Here is an 18787-nt window from a genome sequence, read left to right on the forward strand (position 1 = left end):
ATCTGAGTTCATTTTGATCAGGTTGGGGTTGGGAAGGACTGAAAAGATACCCAAAAAAGCTCAATCAGGGGTGGTTTTGTCAGTTTATTTTGGCTTCCAATAAGTAAACTTTCGTCTGGCCTAAAATTCCTATAGGAGAAGCTGTAAATGCAAAATGAAGGGGAGAAAAGAAAATGTAATTTAAAATACCTCCATTTTGACCAAGCAAAAATGGTACTTGAAGAAATAAGAGCAATCATGATGTGAACCACTGTCCGTTTCAAAGAACATTTTGTTGCAGTTACAAGCTATAATGTTCAATGTGCTGGCAGAAAGCATGCTGAATAAGTCTAATGCTAGATTACCCCCTTACATAACAAAATGTTCAAAGATATCATCCACTTCATATGCTTGACATCAGTGGTATGATTTTTATTTGTATAAAAAACAAAACAAGCCAGGTAAGCAGAGCTCATACGGCTGCTTGAAATCTCATCAATTTACAGATCTCATCACTGGAAACTCCCCAGCTGCCCTCCCCTCCCCTCCCCTCCCCTCCCCTCCCCCAAGCTTATGTAAAAGTTAATTTGGGTTGTAACTTCAAAAGAAAGGAGGGGAGGGAAAGGAATGACCAAAACTAATCTGAACCTCCTAAACCTCCAGCATGTTTTGGGGTCAGTTTAAACAAGCCTTGCTGCAAATGTGTTTCACATTATTTCCATAGTTATTATACAACTAGAAGCCCCATAGCCATATACTGGTGAATGGGTAAGGGCCTTCCCAATAAAGTAAGGGAAATTATTCCATTTTTTCCACAGTTGCCTGCTATTTCATTCACAATTCATCCAAAAGCATTTATAAAGAAATAAATCCTTGTCATCACCCATATCTCCTCCATGTTTCTTTTACTCCTGGTCTAACTTGAGTGTTTGCCTTTTACACTGGAAGTGAATGGACTGTCCCTGAAACTTTGCTTCACTTGTATGCCCTGTAAAACTAGAAACATCATTCCAGTCCTGACCTGAAGGCAAGTTCTCTATTCTGCCTCAAGTCATCTATGCTCCAGCTTTTTCTAACGAACAGCTGACAGACATCTTTGCAACAGATGTTGCAAGAAGTTAAAAAAATTAATCTTTTTAAAGGCTTTTGTACTTCATGTTCACTGTCCTTTCCTGGCCAAATTAAAAGATTTCCCCTTTATTTTCAGTCTATGAATAATATTCTAGTTCTTTACAAAAGCCTCTAACAAACTATATATACTAACAAACGATTTTTTTATATATATATATATATATATATATATATATATATATATATATATATATATATATATATAGTTGTGTGTGGGGGTGGGGTGGGGGGGTACACCCCCCCCCCCGGGTCATGCTGCTATGCTGTGGAATAGAGTGAACTTCCCTTGCAGTCAAACACCAGGTTCCCAAGAGCCTGTAGTGTCTAGGTCTCAAGAGAAGTAGTGTGTAGATTAGTAAACTTAGACTCTCACACACTCTCCTCATGTAAAAAGTCACACTTTAGTGCTGCTTCATACACTGCAGAGTTTGGGCTGGCCCCCAAGAATCCAATAGCTGAGGGCTGCCTTCCAAGTGTTCCTCCTTCATGGGTTTACAGTTCTAACTCTCTGACATAGGGGTCTCAGAATTTGGCCCACAGAGCTATTCTATCTGGCCTGCTGGTAGTCCGATGGGCCACCACATGCTGCAGGGCACAGCCAGTCACAGAATTCAGGGTCCCTGGACCCTGGTGAATTTGGCCATAAGTGACAAGGGAGCAAGTGAGGGCTTGCTTGCTCTGCTGCCACCTGATCCCCAACCCAGGTTGCTACTCCTAGAGCCAGAACCACCACAGCTGCTGCCTGATCCATTGATCCAGTCTGAGAGGAGCCCCCATGGTCCTAATTTGGCTAAGGGCCTGGGGTAAGTTTGACACCCCTAAAGGCTATTTGTGTTAATTATCACAGAACATAAAAACATTGCAAAGGAACATCTTAAACATGTTTTACTCAAAGAAAAAGCACAAAATTCAATTAAAGCTGTAAAGCATAACTCCTAGATTCAAGAATGTTTCTTGTTTCCTCATCCCTTGCAAAAGCCCTCTGGGTCACAGACAGTATCCTTCAGTAACAGGACTCTTCTGCACTATATAACCCCTTTTCCTCCTGGCAATGGTCTTTCCTCTTGTTCATTAGCTTCAGCTTTTAGTTGTTCAAAAAGACCTTTGCTGCAACAAGAAATCTGGATTCCCCCTCCTACTCTCTCTTGTCAGTTTAGGAAGTGAGCCACAGCCTTGCCAAAAGTAACCTTTCAAATGCTGAGCCTTTGCCTGGTCCCCTCCAGTAGGTTGACTGGAGTTTATCAAATCCATTCAAAACTTTTCCTAGAAACAGGCATTATTAGCTACCCAGAGAATTTAACCCACTAACAAATAGGACTATAATCAAGCAACCAGTGTTCCAGTATTCCTAAAATACAGGCATCGGACAAGTTCATCATAATACTACTCTGTAACTGGACATCATTTGGGTATTTGTATCAATGCCATTGAAGGTGCCAAAAGCTATGTTTCATAAATATCACACAAAAAGTTCATTTCTATGAATATACTGGTAGCCTGGTATACATTTAGTACCCTGGTATCAAAGAAGCAATTCTCTAAACCCATTTATTCTTTAAAGCGTGGTACCCCCTTTTCTCTCTCATCACCATTTTTTAAACATGTAGCAGATTCAGAAGAATTGCATTTTTGACCTCTTCAGTCCTTCAGATGTACTCAATGCCACATTCATCTCTCTTTTGGTGGAACCACCATATTGCTACTACTACTACGAGCGTGGGTCTCTGAGCTGCAGTCTCTTTCCCCCTTCTTTTTACCAAATGTGATGGCATGACAACTAACTGCATTTGGTACTTGGAAACTCTTTAAATCAACCACTCTTGAGGAAAAGTTGCTCAAAAAGAGCTTCTAAGTTAGGAATGTCAAAGGTCTGGCCTGCAGGCTGGATCCAGCCCACAGAGCCCATTACCTATTCCCCTGGTGCTGGCCTGCAGTAGCCTAGTCTGGGGCCATCCTTCACTCCGCAAGTCAGATCCAGCACCATCCCCCCCCAGTCAACTTATCAGACCCAATGCCCAGTGCCCCTGCTCCAGCCAGTCTGGGATGCATCATTCATGGCATCTGCTCCAGGATGTGGGTGGTGTGCAGCATGGGTCCCAGACCAGTTGGGAGTAGATGCCATGTGCACCACTGTCCAAGACCAGCCAGAATGGATCTACCATGTGAAGGAATGTGGAGGAAGTCTTTGTGTCTGGGGGCCTAATGCAGCCCACAGCCCTGTGCTATTCATCTGGCCTGTGTGGCCACATAGATTGACACCCATGTTCGAAGTTATGTTTATTGTTGGGTAAATAGGCAGCAAGATACAATGTGTAACATGTATATCCCTGGTTCTTAATTACCCTTTATATCTCCCCTGCAATGTTCAGATAAATTCCATTTAGACTAGGTAGGAAAGACTGTACTGTTCTCAAGGTATCTCCAACAGAGATTAACCTACAGATGCCAAGAGCTCCACACCCTCATTCTTAGAAAGCAATCTTTAATGATTTAGCATCTTTTTGATTCTAGGCCAGTTTAAATTTTTTAAGGCTGGATCTATATATCATATTAAGCCAGCACAAAGGGGATCTGTTCCTTTTCTTATGTACACCATCTCAAGTTAAATGATTTAAAATTAAATTGAAAGTAAACAAACTCCAAAAAGGATACATTTTCCATTAATGTTATTAATTGACTAGAAGACTTTTGAGACTGCCTGGAAGATTGATGGATTAACATCTGCTTTATGGGACAAACTTTTTGAACAGCATTACAGCAAGATTGTTGTATTTAAAAATGGTTTTCTATTGCAAAGACTCTCTTCTTTATGTAATTCACAAAGATAGAATTATATGGAGTACTGGGAATTCCACAGCTAACAGAAAAGCTGGTAAAAAGTGTTTTTTAATAAAATTTTAAATTAGACTCTGTATCAAAAATGATTTTTGAAATTAAAAATATTTTATTTTAAATAAATTAAAATGCAAAATTATGAACATGACATTAAGGTCTGAACTTACTATGGTTTACTGAATTCAAAAATACTAAATAGGACACTTGCTGCAGAAATGTTGAAGTCAAACCACTAAACTCACAGCACTCTTAGCTAAGCACCCTGGATTCAAGCTTACTGAAATGTTAAACCAACCTGTGACAGCAGTAAGTTTGCAGGTACAGTAAGAATATTTTAATTTCAGTTAGTTCTATTACCATATTTACTCAAATCCAAAACTAGGTCCCCCTACCCCCCTTCCCACCAATATGGGGGTGAGGGGGCAAGTACCAGCCTGAGGCAAGCAGTGGCTCAGCAATGGCTTTGGCCCCAGGCTTGGAGCAAGCCTGAATGGCTTGTTTGGCAAGGAAGGCACACGTGGCTAGGGAGAGCACAGGGGAAGCCGTGGGGTGGGTGTGGGATAACCAGCAGTCTTCCCTGCTCCTCCGCCAACTGTGTCCCCCTTAACTTCTGCTCTTGCTCTAGTCCCCACCTGGCCCAGCTGGGGCCACTGCTGCTGCTGCCTACCACTAGAGGTGCAGCGGAAGGTAAACTGCAGGGGGGGGCAGGCACAGAAGACAGGCAGTAGTGGTCAGGCACAATCACAGGCATGCAGGGGGGCAGGGGTTTGGCTCCCTGCCCCCCAGCTGCTTCTTTCCCTCACAGAGCAGTGGGGAGGGGACCAATTAAAGCAGCCTTCCACTAATTTGGTTCTTTACTTCAAAGGAAGTACAAGACACTTCAGCTGAATTTAGGTCTTTAAAAATAAAACAAACACACACAAGGCATTGGTAAACACTGCTCAGAATAATGCTTACTTCAGATTAAATGTAAAGACCTTAGGCATTAGCTTCTTAAAGCTACACTAGGGTTAAAAAGAACCCTGGTTTTTTGGTCAAAATCCAAATTGGTTGGTTACACTTAACTTTCCAAATTTTCTCCTTTATCCAAGAAATCAACTCTTTGTTCTTAATGTTCAGTGTTGTTGCATCATTATGTTTGCTGTGTTCCATTAACAAGGAGCTGGATTTCAGTTTTTAGATGAATAATAGTTGCTTGTTACTTATATTCCATACCCTGAGTTGCCCTTTTGCAGAAAGGATTCTACTGAGGCAGTCTGACAAAAAACTTCACACTGACATTTTAGCATCTTCTGTTATTTCCTGGAGATGATCACGGCTTCTTTTCCTTTTATTTTATTTTATTTTTTTTAGTGTAGACTACTACTGCAAGGTTTTAGAGCAAAGTCCCTCCAAAATAGCAGCAAAAAGTTAGACAAGTATGTAACAATGTCTTCTGCATTCACATAAAATGATTATATAGAGCTATGATGGCTGTAGCCACCAGTGGACCAGCTCTGCTTCCTCACTGTCCCGCTTGCTCCAGGCACCACGTAGGGAAGCGGCAGGGGTGGGGAGCTGCAGCCAGGCAGGAGAGTGGAGCACGGGGCTAGTGCTGGTGACACACGAAGCCCATGCCTGGGGGGGTGGCAGGAGCTCGGCTGGGTAGAGCGTGGGTGTGAGGGAAGGTGGGGAAGTGTGGGGACACCCCCCCACACACACACACTTCCCTCCATAGTACTCAGCACCCACAGCAGGCGGGGGTACTAAGGGCCTGCACAGGCACTGCTGCCCAGCAGCATGTGGCTTCAGACAGCACTGCGCATGGGGATGAGGAGCACAGCCAGGTCAGCCTGCCTCTATCATGCGGCACTCCCCACAGCGTATGCGCAGCTCCTGCACTTGTGCACCACTGGGAGAAACCCTGCGTGATGCAGCTGGCTGCCTTCACCGCTGCCCCTGGCCCAGGTCCCAGGACTTTGCTGGAAGTGGAGGGAAGCCCCACCCCCTGCTTCCCTGTAGAGTCCTGGGACCTGAACAGCAGGGGGCAGCAAAGGCAGCTGGCTCCATCCTCCATCCTGCAGGGTTTCCCTCGGTGGCACACGAGGTAGGAGCTGCACGTGTGCCACAGGGAGTGCTACGCAATAGAGCCACGTGGGCCAGCCTGGCAACACTCCTCACCCCCATGTTCAGCACTGGTTGGTGCCATGTGTGCCCCTGCATGCTGTTGCTGCCAGCAGGGGCTGTGTGCCATGTGGAGGAGTATTGGGGAGGAGCGTCGGGGGTTCCCACCGCTCCCCTTCACCCCACACCCTGGCCCCACATATATACACCCCCCCCACCAACATACCCTATTGCCCCCACACACAGCCACACCCCCAACCTCACCCCACTATACAGACACCCCCCAACCACACCCCACACAATATACAAGAACAAGACTTTATTTTTGAGTTATAATGCGATCATTTCTATATATTATGCAAACACAAATCATGACAAAAATACTTTTTGTAATAAAATTAAGATAAGTTATAGCAGTCATTTGACTTCCTTTTTTCTGGTTCCAAGATGGCATCCCTCCCCTCCCAAAAGGAGTATTTCTGAGGGGCAAGGGGGGGACTTCCAGTCCCAAGATGGCAAACTGGGGGTGGAGCATCTGTCGAGGTGCAGGTCTACCCTTGAAGCCCTCAACAGCTTACCAGAACTTCTTAAGCGGCCCTCCAGTCAAAATAATTGCCCATCCCTAGTTTACATGATACCCAAGAGAAACCCGGAAGTTTCAAATCACTATTCACAGTGTTAAAAACATTCTGGCCTTCTGTGGTCTGAGTTGTTTGCAACAAAAGAATTACTCTGTTACTTTTCCATAGTCAAAAAATGAGTAAAAGCCAAGAGTTGGCATTTTTCCAGGGATGTCTTGTGGTAAAGAGGAATGCCTATGGTCTAACAAGGTTGAAAGCCACTGTTCTACATAGACAAAAATTTTGACCTGGGCTCTCCAGGCATGACAGCAGCTGGACCCCTGAGCTTCCAGAGTTTAAACAAGTGCTCTAGGCCCAATATGTGGAACCTAACACAGCCAACTGGTAAAAATCAAAACACGGGGCATTTGACCAGATATGTGACAATGGTACTTTATTCATCCACATAATGGCCTTTTGGAAATTTACTGTCAAGTTCCTTCAGCATGACTAAAACTTGTGTATTAATATCTCACAGACTATTCAATCCAATTTGTGCTACTAGAGATATAAAGGTGATTTTGTATCATATATACACAGGAAGTTTTACCATCGACAGTATTTGCTAGTTAGTAATTTTATGCAGGACGAGTATTGGACCTTTGAGGACACTTCACATTATATACTGCGTTTTAATTTAACTACACGTTATCCGATCATGTATTTAACTTGCTCTCTCACAATGCATCAAAATAAGCCATTCGGAGTTCATATTGCAAAAAAAGTTACGCAAGAGGATTTATATCCCTGAAATTGAGTTAGGTATGGGTAGGTAAATATCTAAATGCATCATGTTTAGTATGAGCTACTTGTAAAAAAGCACTTTTAAACAAAAGGGTTTTGAAGAGAAGGATTTTCACATGATCTCACTTAGAAAAAATCTGTTTCAAATTGCCCTGCGTGTCCTGGCCTCAAGCCTGTTTTATTGAAGGCCTTTCCTGTACAGTTCCATAGGGGATGGGAATCTCTAAGAAGTTTTCCTTAAAAGGATGTGTTAGACGCACACTATATATGGTGCTGTGTAGCTACAGGAGCTAACAGTTCTGAATATGGACAAATATCTATCCTTTATATTCAAAAGCAGACTCAAACACGAAATTAAGAACAATCTTTTGAATAAACATGCTTGCAGAAAAAAGTGAGTTAACAAAGAAAAACCTCATTGAAACCTCATTGTCATTATCTCCTTACAATATTGATCAAAAACATAGTAATTTTTTTTTCTGCAACTTCAAAACCAAAGTCAAACTAAAACCATTTTCAATATAAAAATCAATTGTACATTTTAACAAACAGGATTACTGAAATGCAATAATACGTCTTTAATTTACAGACCCACCACCACACCTTTGTTAAACTCAACTCAAGAAATAGCTTTCCTCACACTCCTCATTCATAGCAGTAGTGTTCTATCTTCAGAAAGTTTATAGTACGTTTAGGCCCTTCAATTAATTACATACCTTCGCTTCCCCAACTTTGGATGTCTACTTCACCAAGCTTCATGGTCTTAGAGAAATCTTAGTTTTTTAGAGAAGTAAAATTCTGGAAAGGTCTTTTGAATGAACTGGGGAGCAGGGAAGCAAGGAGCCTAACTGCTTCAAGAAAGAACTTTACTGCTTATGGAGAAAAGGGCATGATAGGAAATGGGTGTTCTTAGCATAGTAGTCTGAGCACGTCATGTAGATCTGAGTACTTGGTATTTCCAGGAAGTGAAAGAAAATTTGATCCTTTCTATGTAAGGTGTCTGGAAACATGACTTTAAGGTTTTTAATATCAGCTCTAGGGGTCAGGAAGAAGGATTTTTCCCTTCTCCATGGATGCATTTCTGGCTCTTGTGGTTCTTCCTTTCCCCCCTCCTAACCTTCATCTAAAGCAGGGGTTGGCAATGTTTTTTGTCAGAGCGTCAACAACACCTGCAACCTCGACCTGAAAGCCATGTTGGCGTGCCGGGGCAGACGGCAGGGAAGCCACAGGGGGCCCAATCCTTGTTGTGGCAACACAGCCAAACAAAATGCCTTCTCATCACATGCTTTGGCACGTGCCAGGGGGTGTCTATCCCTGCTCTAAAGCAATGTACTTTGGCCGCAACTAGAGAAGGCAGTTTGGTTGTGGTAAATTAAAGAAATGTAGTGCCTTATTCCTTAGGTGCCTGCCTGATCTGCATGCTCAAGGTCAAGCCAAATGCCAAATTTAGAGTCGGGAAGGAATTTTTCTCTAGCCACACTGGCAGACCTTTCTCTGTAACATATACATTGTCTCCTCCCACAAATCACCTAAGCACTTTTATCTAATTTCTTACCACTGTAGTGGCAAAGCTCTGGTTGAGGACCTTAGTCTCCCCTGTCCTTTATCTGTGGCATGTTGTTGATCTTTTTTATGGGACTTTGCAGTTGTGATGTGTGCGCGCCTAAAGTAGCCATTTTGGGAACACTGGGAAAACTGGTTGCAAGTGCAGGGTTTGACTCAAATGACCTACAAGAGGTGAAGAATTTCTACCAAGCCTAATGTCCCTATTTTTAGAATATCATTTTATCAACAACAACAACAAAAAATCTTATGTACCACATGAAATCTCTCGTCAGAGCTTAAGTACTAATTAGCCTTCTACGATAGTGAAGCATTCACTTTATGAGAGAAACTGCAGATTAAGAGAGACTATGTTATGGCATTTCCAGTGGATTTATTTTTCTGAACAATTAAAATAATTTAGAAACTTAATACTAATATACTGTCTGCATCAGTGACAAAGCTTTTAGGGTAGTTATTTTTACTTGTTTAATCCCAGTTCCAATATCTCTCCATTTTAGGAGTTTGGATACAAATATGGATAGAAACCTATGCCAAGAAAATACTGGCACAGTCAGTAGGGTGCCCCAGTACAACTATCACAAATAAGAACTGTCAAATCTTAATGTTACTCAGTTTGTTACAAAGACTTTAGTGCCTTGAGGTATATCCATATGTTAATATTTGAGTATTAAACAGTTTTATTACTGGAGTATCTGAAAGCCCAAATCATACTGTGGGCCCCATTTTGTTAGTCACTGTGAATGCACGTGTACACACCGTGTTCCAGAGAGCTCGCAACTGAAACAGGCAAAAATGGATAATGGGTTGGGGCACAGTAATAAACAGGGATTTGGGCTTTCCACTTCCCATGGAAAAACAGCGTAAACCCTGGATTTTGCCTTTTACCAAGAGGCAAATGCAGATTTCTCATTTTACCAGAGAAACATGCAGATTTTGCCATTTTGCAATAAGCTCCCTGCAGGCTTGCACAGTTCCAGCCTGCAGGGTGCTGGGAAGGAGCAGGAGGAAGGCAGAAAGACAGGGGGCGCCAGGTGCACAGACCCAGGTAGCCTGCAGAGCAGCTCCAGCAGGTAAGTGCAGGGGGAGAGGGGAATTGAGGCCCCTGTAGGGAGGGAGCTGGGCAAGGCTTGGGGCCCAGGACCACAATGTGCAGCTGCAGGGCCCCAGAGGGGAGCAGGATAGGGCTGTGGATGGCTCATCTGCGGGGAGGGGGAAAGCCAGCTCCCCACTGCCACACACACTCCTGGGGGAACAGGGGAGACCCAAGCCCCCCAGATCTGTACCTGGGGCAGATGCAGGCTGCGGGCTCGAGCTCCCACCCTGCTTCCCTCCCTTGGGGTCTCCTCTGCCTGACAGGCACAACCCAGTGTGGCTGGTGACAGTGGAGCCACGCAGGGATTCCTTGCTGCTGCAAGCTGCCCCCCCTGGGTGATGTGCCTCCAGTGCCTGCTGCTGCTTTGAGGGGCACAACCCTGTGCCATAGCCCTCACTGCAGCCCCACGTGCAGGAAGCGTGTCACCAGGGCAGCAGGGGGGCGAGCAGCAGCAAGGTTTTCTGCGCAGCTCCTCTGCTCCCTGCCATGCCAGGTCAAGGGGAAGGGAAGCAGGGAACATCATGCCACTGTTTATCAGGGAAAACTGGAGTCCCTGGTAATAAACACACCCTAACCACTGTGGCCAGCAAAAAAGGTTTCTATAGTCATCATGGTAGAAGTGATTTTTTAAGGAGTTACCTGAGGAAAAAATGAAGTAGCACCTACTGTGCATGTATACACAAGACGCTTCACTGCAAAGTAGACTAATCTACTGCACAGTAAAGTGTCAACATCTACACGTGTGGCATTTACTGTGTAGTAATCTAGTCTACTGAGCAATTAGCTAGTACCTGTAAATACAGGTACAAGATTAATAGCACAGCAGTAACTACACATTAGCACTTGTGTAAATGCTGACTGGAAGCAAATTTGTTCCCGGTCAGCCACATGGGATCAGGGAGTTCTTTGTTCCTAGTCCTGGCACTGCTCAGCAACCCCCAGGAAGCAATCAGCACTGGGATGGGGGTAATTCTCTGCCTGCCCCCCAGTCCTGCGCAGCTCCCAGCTCTCTACAGGAGCTGGAAACCAAGCAGTGCTGGGACTGGAGAACTCTCAGCTTCCCTGCTCAGCTTGGGACACACCAGCAGCTGTCCCAGGGTAAGCCCCCTGCTGGGTGGGGATTCCCTGCTCAGCAGGGGGCTCAGTGGGACCTGCTCCATTCCTGGAGCAGCTGCCAGCGAGCCCGCAGCTGGGCAGGGGACTCGCCAGCAGCTGCCCTAGAAGCAGGACAGATCCCAGTGAGCCCCCTTTCAGGTAGGGAAGTTCCTGCTAGACATGGGGCTCACTAGTAGTTGTACATCCTGATATACACAGGGCTGGGAGAGCTCTGCCAGCTGCAGCAGCAGCTATCTCCTGGCCCTGTGCACATCAGAACCCCTCCTGATGTGCACGGGGCCAGGAGACAGCTGCTCCTGCAGCTGACAGAACTCTCTTGGCCCTGTATGCATTAGGACCATCCCCCTTTCTTCCCTGCCAGCCCCCTCAAGGCTAGCACCCCTGGGGAGCCTGGAGCTCCCCCTGGCTGCTGCAAGGAGGCAGAGCAAGACAGGAGCCCTATACTGGGCTGCTCCTGTTAGGAGTAGATCTGCTCCCAACAAGGTGCACGTGTAGACACACTCAGGGAAGGCTTACTGTGTAGTAAGCCTATATCACATTCAGCATGTATAGACATGCCCACTATATGCTTTTTCAGGTATTTCTCAGACAGGTAGCAACCAAGGAGAAAGCACAAAAGTGTATGAAAGATGAGGTGGTTGGTATGGAGCGAAGGCTGGAAATATTGCTGGAGAGCAGGCAAGGTTTTAATTCTTCTCAGCTGTGGTGGGTGCTACAGTATTAGCAGCCCTGAAAATGAATAGGTACCATCTATCTCAATGATGCTTTTAGAGGCAAGGCTGCTCCAATAACAATGTAACAAGTCTTAAGGGGATGTGAACAGATGAGGAAGTTGCTCCATATACATGGTTTGAAGCAATGTATTCAATAAAGACTAATGCCCTTTTCACAATTGTAATGGCTCTCCAGTCTACTTGTGCATCTCTTAAGTGGCTTTTCGTAGATTATAGAGTCAGAAGGGACCCAATGGATCATTGTGTCCAAAATCCTGCCCCAGGCAGGAAAGAGGACCGAGGTCAGACAACCCCAGCCAGGTGACTGTCAACCCTCCTCTTGAAGACCTCCTACTTAGGTGATAGTACCATCTCTCTTGGAAGTCCATTCCAGACTCTGGCCACCCTTACTGTAAAAAAATTCTTCCTAATGTCTAACCTAAATCTACCCTCCACCTAAGTTTGCACCCATTATTCCTAGATTGTAAGTTTCTAACTCCCATCATGCTGACCAGTGCCTTGTTTCCTTATACTAAGCCCCTCTATCCACTGTAGCTTGCTTCTTCGTAACCTGAATTCTGTGCTCTTTGGTTCAGAGATGGTCTTGTTCTCTGTTCATACAGTGCCTAGCACAATGGGTTTATGATTTGGGAAGATTTATATTAGGAAAATACAAATTAATAACATGATGCTACAATAACTTAGTAAGGTGGGGCTTCATTGTGCTTTAAAGGAAGGACAAGGGTGATATCTTTTAAGTCTTCAAAATACCCAGTTGAGTTTAAACATATTCAGTTACTACTACTGCAGTTCAGGAAGCCAGTGTGTTCTGCAAGATATGTGGCTTTCTGCACAGATTTCTAGGTCCAGCCAATAAGTGAGGTTTTGGGATTGCATCAAAACAATTTACTAAAACAACTAAATCTCCTTATATGCTTAAAAAAATAAAAAATAAAACTGCATCTAGGCATTAAGGGTTGAAAGGGACTAGCCAGAATATTTTAGGTATGCTATACTTAAACAGTCCATTTTCCTACTGACAATAACTGACATGCTAAAAATAAATCTGAACTTCACTCTAAGAATACATAGAAAGTTTCAACGTTTGTATTAACAATGTTGAATTCAAGCACATAACTAAGCCCATATATTTCTCAGCTAGTAGAATATGGACACACTTATCTGGAGCCATTCCAAAGGGTACTGTTTCAAACAGGCAGCAGTTGTTACAGTCTAATTATTAGGTGTGGACAAAGTAGGAATGATACAAATATAGCAAAAGCCTTACAGCTTCAACACTGAACAAATCAGTATTAGCAGTAACCACATGCTAGAAATGCAACAAGCAATTTCAATTTGCTACATTTGTTTCATTCTCTACTTGTCCACACCTAGTTATTAGAATGCAACAGCTACTATTTGAAACATCTGATGTTTTAAAGGCAACAAATGTGCCTATATCCATACCCTTTGCTATAGTCACTACTTAAAATCTTCATAATACTTACATCTTGAAAGTTGAGTCTTGTTTAGCTACTGTTTTGCAAAAATATTCTTGTAACTATGCACTGAACTCGCCTATGTTGTATACTTCTTAAATGCCAGTAAATTGGCAAACAACAGAACTCTGCCTAATATTCAATTATCCTCATATTATAATTAGTGCACAGGAAGTTTAAGATCAACTTAAAAAAAAAGACAGGCATTTGTAGTTGAGTATACATGGGTTAGATTTTGAAAAGACATCCAATACAGGAAAAAATGTCTGCTTTTACTAAAGCCTGGAGTTTAAGCATGTTAATGCCCTTCACACGTGGATCCAGCTTGAGTTTCAGTTTCTCAGAACAGGAAAACTACAGAATTGAGACTTATGGAGAAATTCATAATAAAACCAATATTTAGCTAGCAAAAGACTGACTAATTAAGAATGTTACATTATAGTTTTCAGTCAGACTTCAGAGTGTTTTCATTTGACAATACTAATTCCACACTGCTCCTTCCCTTGTAAAACCAACATTTCAGAAAATATTGCACTTAATTTGCAATATGCTCTTTTCCTAAAGAGTTCTATTGGATGTCAAATATATTCTCCATACAAAAATAGAAAGATTGCAGCTGATTCCATCCTATACAGTTGAGCTTAAAACTGATTTAGTCCAAAATATGTTTTAAAGCATATTTTACATATTTGTTTGCGCACATCTACAGAATTGGATGAGACGGGCACACTCCTACATTTTCTGATTCCCTTTGTAAAAAAATCTTCACCTGTGCCCTTGAACACCAATGCATTTAAAGACAGAAGCAGAGGAAAGCAGAACCCAGACTCTTCACTTTCATTGGTTCTCCACTACATGATGCTTCTGGAGATGTGCTGTCAGCAGCACATATGCAAATTCCCTGTTACTCTCAGTTCTTAGAGAAAGTTGCCTAGAGAGTCAACATGGCTACTGAAACAGTGAACATTAAAGTAGCAGATGGGAGAAGGGAGGGAGGGAACAGTTTATGTTTGAAGAGAATGGAGAAGTTTGGAAAGAGGGACTACCAAGTCAATTACAAGGAGCCAAGATTTGAGATTTCTATCATGTTGCTAGCACTAAAGTTGTAAGAGTAAATTAAGTTAGGTAAAAATCAAAAATGACTATTTAAAGTATTCAAAAGAAGGGCATTCGTGGACAAATAATTTAATTTAGGATTTTGTGTTTGTTCTGAAGCAGAGGTTCTCAAACTGTGGTCCACGACCTCCATTCAGGTAATCTGCAGAAAGGTTGCGGAACAATCAAGAATATCTGTACTTGTAAGGTACTACTACTGATATTAAAATATGAGTTGTACGCTTTGATTTGTAGAACAAAAAAAAAAAAAAAAAAAAAGCTTCAGTGGTCCACCAAGACCCCCAGCAATTTTCAAGTGGTCTGCAAAAAAATAAAAAATAAAAAAAGGTTTGAGAACCACTGTTTTAAAGAATTTAGAACTCAACTCAGAAATTCTCTCACATCAGCACTTACAGGACAAATACAAGGTTGACCCCAGGACTTATTGGCATCATCAAGTTCAGAACTGCAGAAAGAAGATAACTAAAGCTTAGTGATCTTCACATGGGTCAGAAATAGTTAAGTATAATACTGACTCTTCTTTTCAGTTTCCTCCTGGACTTGAGGGTTTGTCAAGCACAGCACAGATGGGGAAGGTAAGATACAGAACAGCCAGAATACTATGTCTAGTTTAAATCAATGTGTACTACAATCTCACTTTTTGTGCGTCTATCCTTCATTTCCTGTATATGGAGGAAACAGGATGGAGCTAACAAGTCAGCCTCCAGCAGGAGGACACAACAGGTAATAACAGAATGATATATCCCAGGACCTGGTAACACATCCAGAAAAATATCACTAAGTGTCACCACACCCAGAGGAAGCATGACTTGTTAACACTAAAGGTGGGGGGATGGGAAGGGTGATTTAGGAAAGATGAGTGAATGGGAATCCTGGTCCAGCAAGCAAATAATCCACTCTCCCTCTCTCTACACTGTCTTCCCCTCTTCTGCGCCACACTTCATGTTCTAAATGTAGCGGAAGCATAGACTCCTACCAACTGCAAACCATTTTACTTGTAATACTACTGGGAGGAAAGCATAAGAAGTCAGAAAAAGTCTGTATCTGGAAAGAGGACAGATTTACTTAGCTCTTTGTTAACTGTTCACATTCCCACACAAAAACTGTCCCATCTTCTGGGGGTCAGTTGTCTACCCCGAGGTCCAGGAAAGTCATACCAATAAGTAATTCAGTTCAGAAATGTATTTGGAGTAGGAACTGCCCCCCTTTGTGCACACACTCATTTTGGCTGGAGTCCCCTCTATCAATTTAACTTCAGTCAGCAAGGAATCAACTTATGCTAAGTTGGTAGGGGCACTGCTAAACTGAAATAAACATTTATGCAAGAGGACTGTACCAATTTAATTCAGTACAACTCCTCCATACAGACAGGGTCTTTAATTGGTAGTACCAGTTTTTCGATTAGAAGGCACCTGTTTGTAGAGGGGGAAATTATTTTCTATAAACAGAGGCACTGCACCTTACTAACTGTAAGAGGATAAGAAGGAGAAAGAGAGGCTCCTCAGAAAAAGGTCAACCTAGCTAGAGCGTAGCAGTGCAAAGCCTGTTGCCATTTCTGAAACACCAGATTATCTGTAAAAATGAAACTGCTTTTGGAGCATAAGAACCACTTTTTCTATTCAAGGAACATAACAATAGCAACCTAATGCTAATATGTTGTTGAACAAGAAGAAACTAGAATGAGACTAGACTTTTCTTCCTGATGCTGTGAGGGCATGTGGGCAGCATGTCTAGCAACATAATCAATAGAGAAAAAATGTTTAATACTGGGTATTTTGATTGGCTGAAGACTACTTGTTAGGAAGCTCTTTTCTCAAAGAGTTCCTAGCCTTCAAGCCAACAGGCAACCCAAAGCATCAAAATGAAACAAGTACCAAACTTAAACAATTAAGGACGTACTTGGGACACATGTACACACTTTAATTAGGGCATTATCTTTAATCGCATTTTCTTAACAACACACTGTTTTACTAGAACTCTGAAGGAAGCATTTTCCACTTATTTAGACTGTTTTTAGAAGAGCTTTTTATTGTTTTTTTGGTTTTTTTTAATCATGAAGGAAACTGCAACTCTGACTGCAGCAGAATGGTCTCATATTTGATCCTTAAATTAAGGGGCAAAACTAAACAAACCCTGGTCCTGGTGTTTAATTAATTCTACAAAAATAAACACAAGGCAAATAGCATTTAAAATATTTTATGAGAATGTTTTTGTTGACAGGCGATAGTCCCTGCTGAGACCAAAAGTCTCAATACAAACGGAAGGTTACGTGCAGAAGGAGTCTTTTGGAAAAACAATCTGCTAGAGGAAAGGAGAGAAACCAGTTGATAAGTCCATAACACTGAAGTGCTAAATATAACCTTTAGAATCTATTTACTTAGGAGAAGGGGTTTTCAACCTTTTTTGTTGGTGTACCCCCGATGTCCAATCAACAAATGGGGAAGGGGGGTGTCCCCCCCCCCAGCCGATCAATAAGCGTACCCCTGGTTGACAACCCCTGATTTAGAGCAACAAAATGCTTTACCTTGCTGGCCACTTTTATGTAACTGCTGTCAGGCACACTCATGAGGGCCAGTAACTTAAGGAACTTTTCTCCCACTTGCAATAAGAATGTGGAAGAAACAAAGTTTTCACCCTTTCTTCTGAACAGGTTGGAAGTTTTGATTAGTTTTTAGAAGTTGTAAGAGTTAACAACCGAGGCATAAAGTAATGTCCTTCTGCCTGGGAAATAATTATGCACCAATATAGACAAATACTTTTATTGTACACTTATTAAATCACTAACTCCACAAGGTTAAAAAGAACACCTGTATTTAGCCAGGGTCCTCAGCATTTGTCGCAGCAGCTTACAAAGGAAAAAGAGTACATTTTGCAAAACGTTGAAGGTTTTCCTCTTCTGCCATAAGATTTTTTCCAAGGGAACGTAAGTCTATTAAATAATAAGCCAACAGCAAACCGTGTATTGGGAGGCTTAAGGTCTGAAACTGGCTTCTGGATCTTGGTAAGGGTTCTCTTAGAACCACCCCCTAGTTTAAGCAGGAATGTGTGGGCAGAGCCAGCAGCTTCTTTACTGCTCTTAGTCCCCGAGGTTAGCCCTGGCTGGAAGGGGGCGCCAGCAGAAGCATCTTTCCTCCACTCTGGTCAGGAAAGTGAGAAAGCGCCGCAGCAAGCGGTTCAAACGCCAAGCTCGTGCGTGGAAGCAGCAGGCGGACAGAGTCACGTCCAGCCCCAAGGAGGACAGGGCTGCACGACGTGCCCCAGCCGCGCTTCCACCGGCCGGCGGCGGCGATCCCCAGGCGGAGGGGAGGGGGCGCGGCCCGCCACCTCCCTCGTGCCCCCCCCAGTCCCAGCGGGGCAGCGCGGAGACAATGAGCATTCTGTGCGCGGCGCCCGCGCCCATTGGCTGCGCTCGGCCCGGTCCCTTATGATGTCATGCGGCTGGAATGCGCCGGGCGCGGGGCTGGGGGCGCGCTCCTCGGCGGGGGGGGGGCGCCGGCGGGAGCCCGCCCCTGGTCCCCGGCCCCGCAGAGCCGCCGCGGGGGGCAGGGGGCGGCGGCGGCGAGGCACGGACCCAGCGCGGCCCCCGGGTCCCCTCCCGGCCCAAGCGGGCAGCTCGCAGCAGGGACCGGCCTCCTGCTCAGGCTATGTCGGCCGCAGCATCCCACCGCCGCGGGCCGGGCCGTGCAGCCCGCTCCCCCTTCCCCTTCCCCAGGGCGCTGGCTGGCTGGGGCCGAGCCCCGCGGCGGCGGGCGCAGACAAAGCCGGGCGGGCCCCGGTCGCTGCCCCGCTCCGCCCTACCTTGTTCTTGACCTCGGCGGACAGCCCGTACGAGGGGCCCTTGTTGAAGTGGGTCATGTCGGCGGTGCGTGCGCGCGCGGCTGGGGCTGGGGCTGGGGCAGAGCGGCGAGTCCGGCCCGGGCGAAAGTTCTAGTCCCGCCCCCGGCCCGGCCCTGCCGCGGCCCCCAGCGCCGCCGCCATTGGAGCAGCCCGCGGGCCAATCCGGACGGGCAGCGACCCCTCCCCGCGAGCAGGGGGAGGATGGGGCGAGGGGCTGCGCGGATGTGGCACCGCTGAGTTGGGGGGGGCGAGGCCCCTCTGCCAAAGCGTCAGCAGTCAGGAGCCCGCTGCCTTCCTCACGCAGCCCTGGGAAAACCACCGACTTGCCCGGGACGGCGCTAGAAGTGGCCCTTCATGTCTAACACATGCTGTAGTTAGTGCCCTGCCCTCGCCAACCACATAGGAAGCTGCCAGCTGGGACTTCGTGGGTCCTTC

At 44.7% G+C, this 18787-nt stretch overlaps 1 protein-coding gene across 1 annotated transcript in view; it reads right to left on the reverse strand.

Annotated features, from left to right (window-relative positions):
- Nucleotides 1-18441, reverse strand: part of CNN3 (calponin 3) — a 35317-nt gene extending 16876 nt beyond the window's left edge. The window contains exon 1 of the mRNA XM_006266549.4: nucleotides 18314-18441. Within this exon, the coding sequence (XP_006266611.1) occupies nucleotides 18314-18370 (57 nt within the window). The 5' untranslated portion in view covers nucleotides 18371-18441. The remainder of the gene's footprint in view (nucleotides 1-18313) is intronic.
- Nucleotides 18442-18787: the final 346 nt, after the last annotated feature.

This window comes from Alligator mississippiensis, chromosome 5 (genome assembly GCF_030867095.1).
Source record: "Alligator mississippiensis isolate rAllMis1 chromosome 5, rAllMis1, whole genome shotgun sequence".
NCBI lineage: Eukaryota > Metazoa > Chordata > Crocodylia > Alligatoridae > Alligator > Alligator mississippiensis.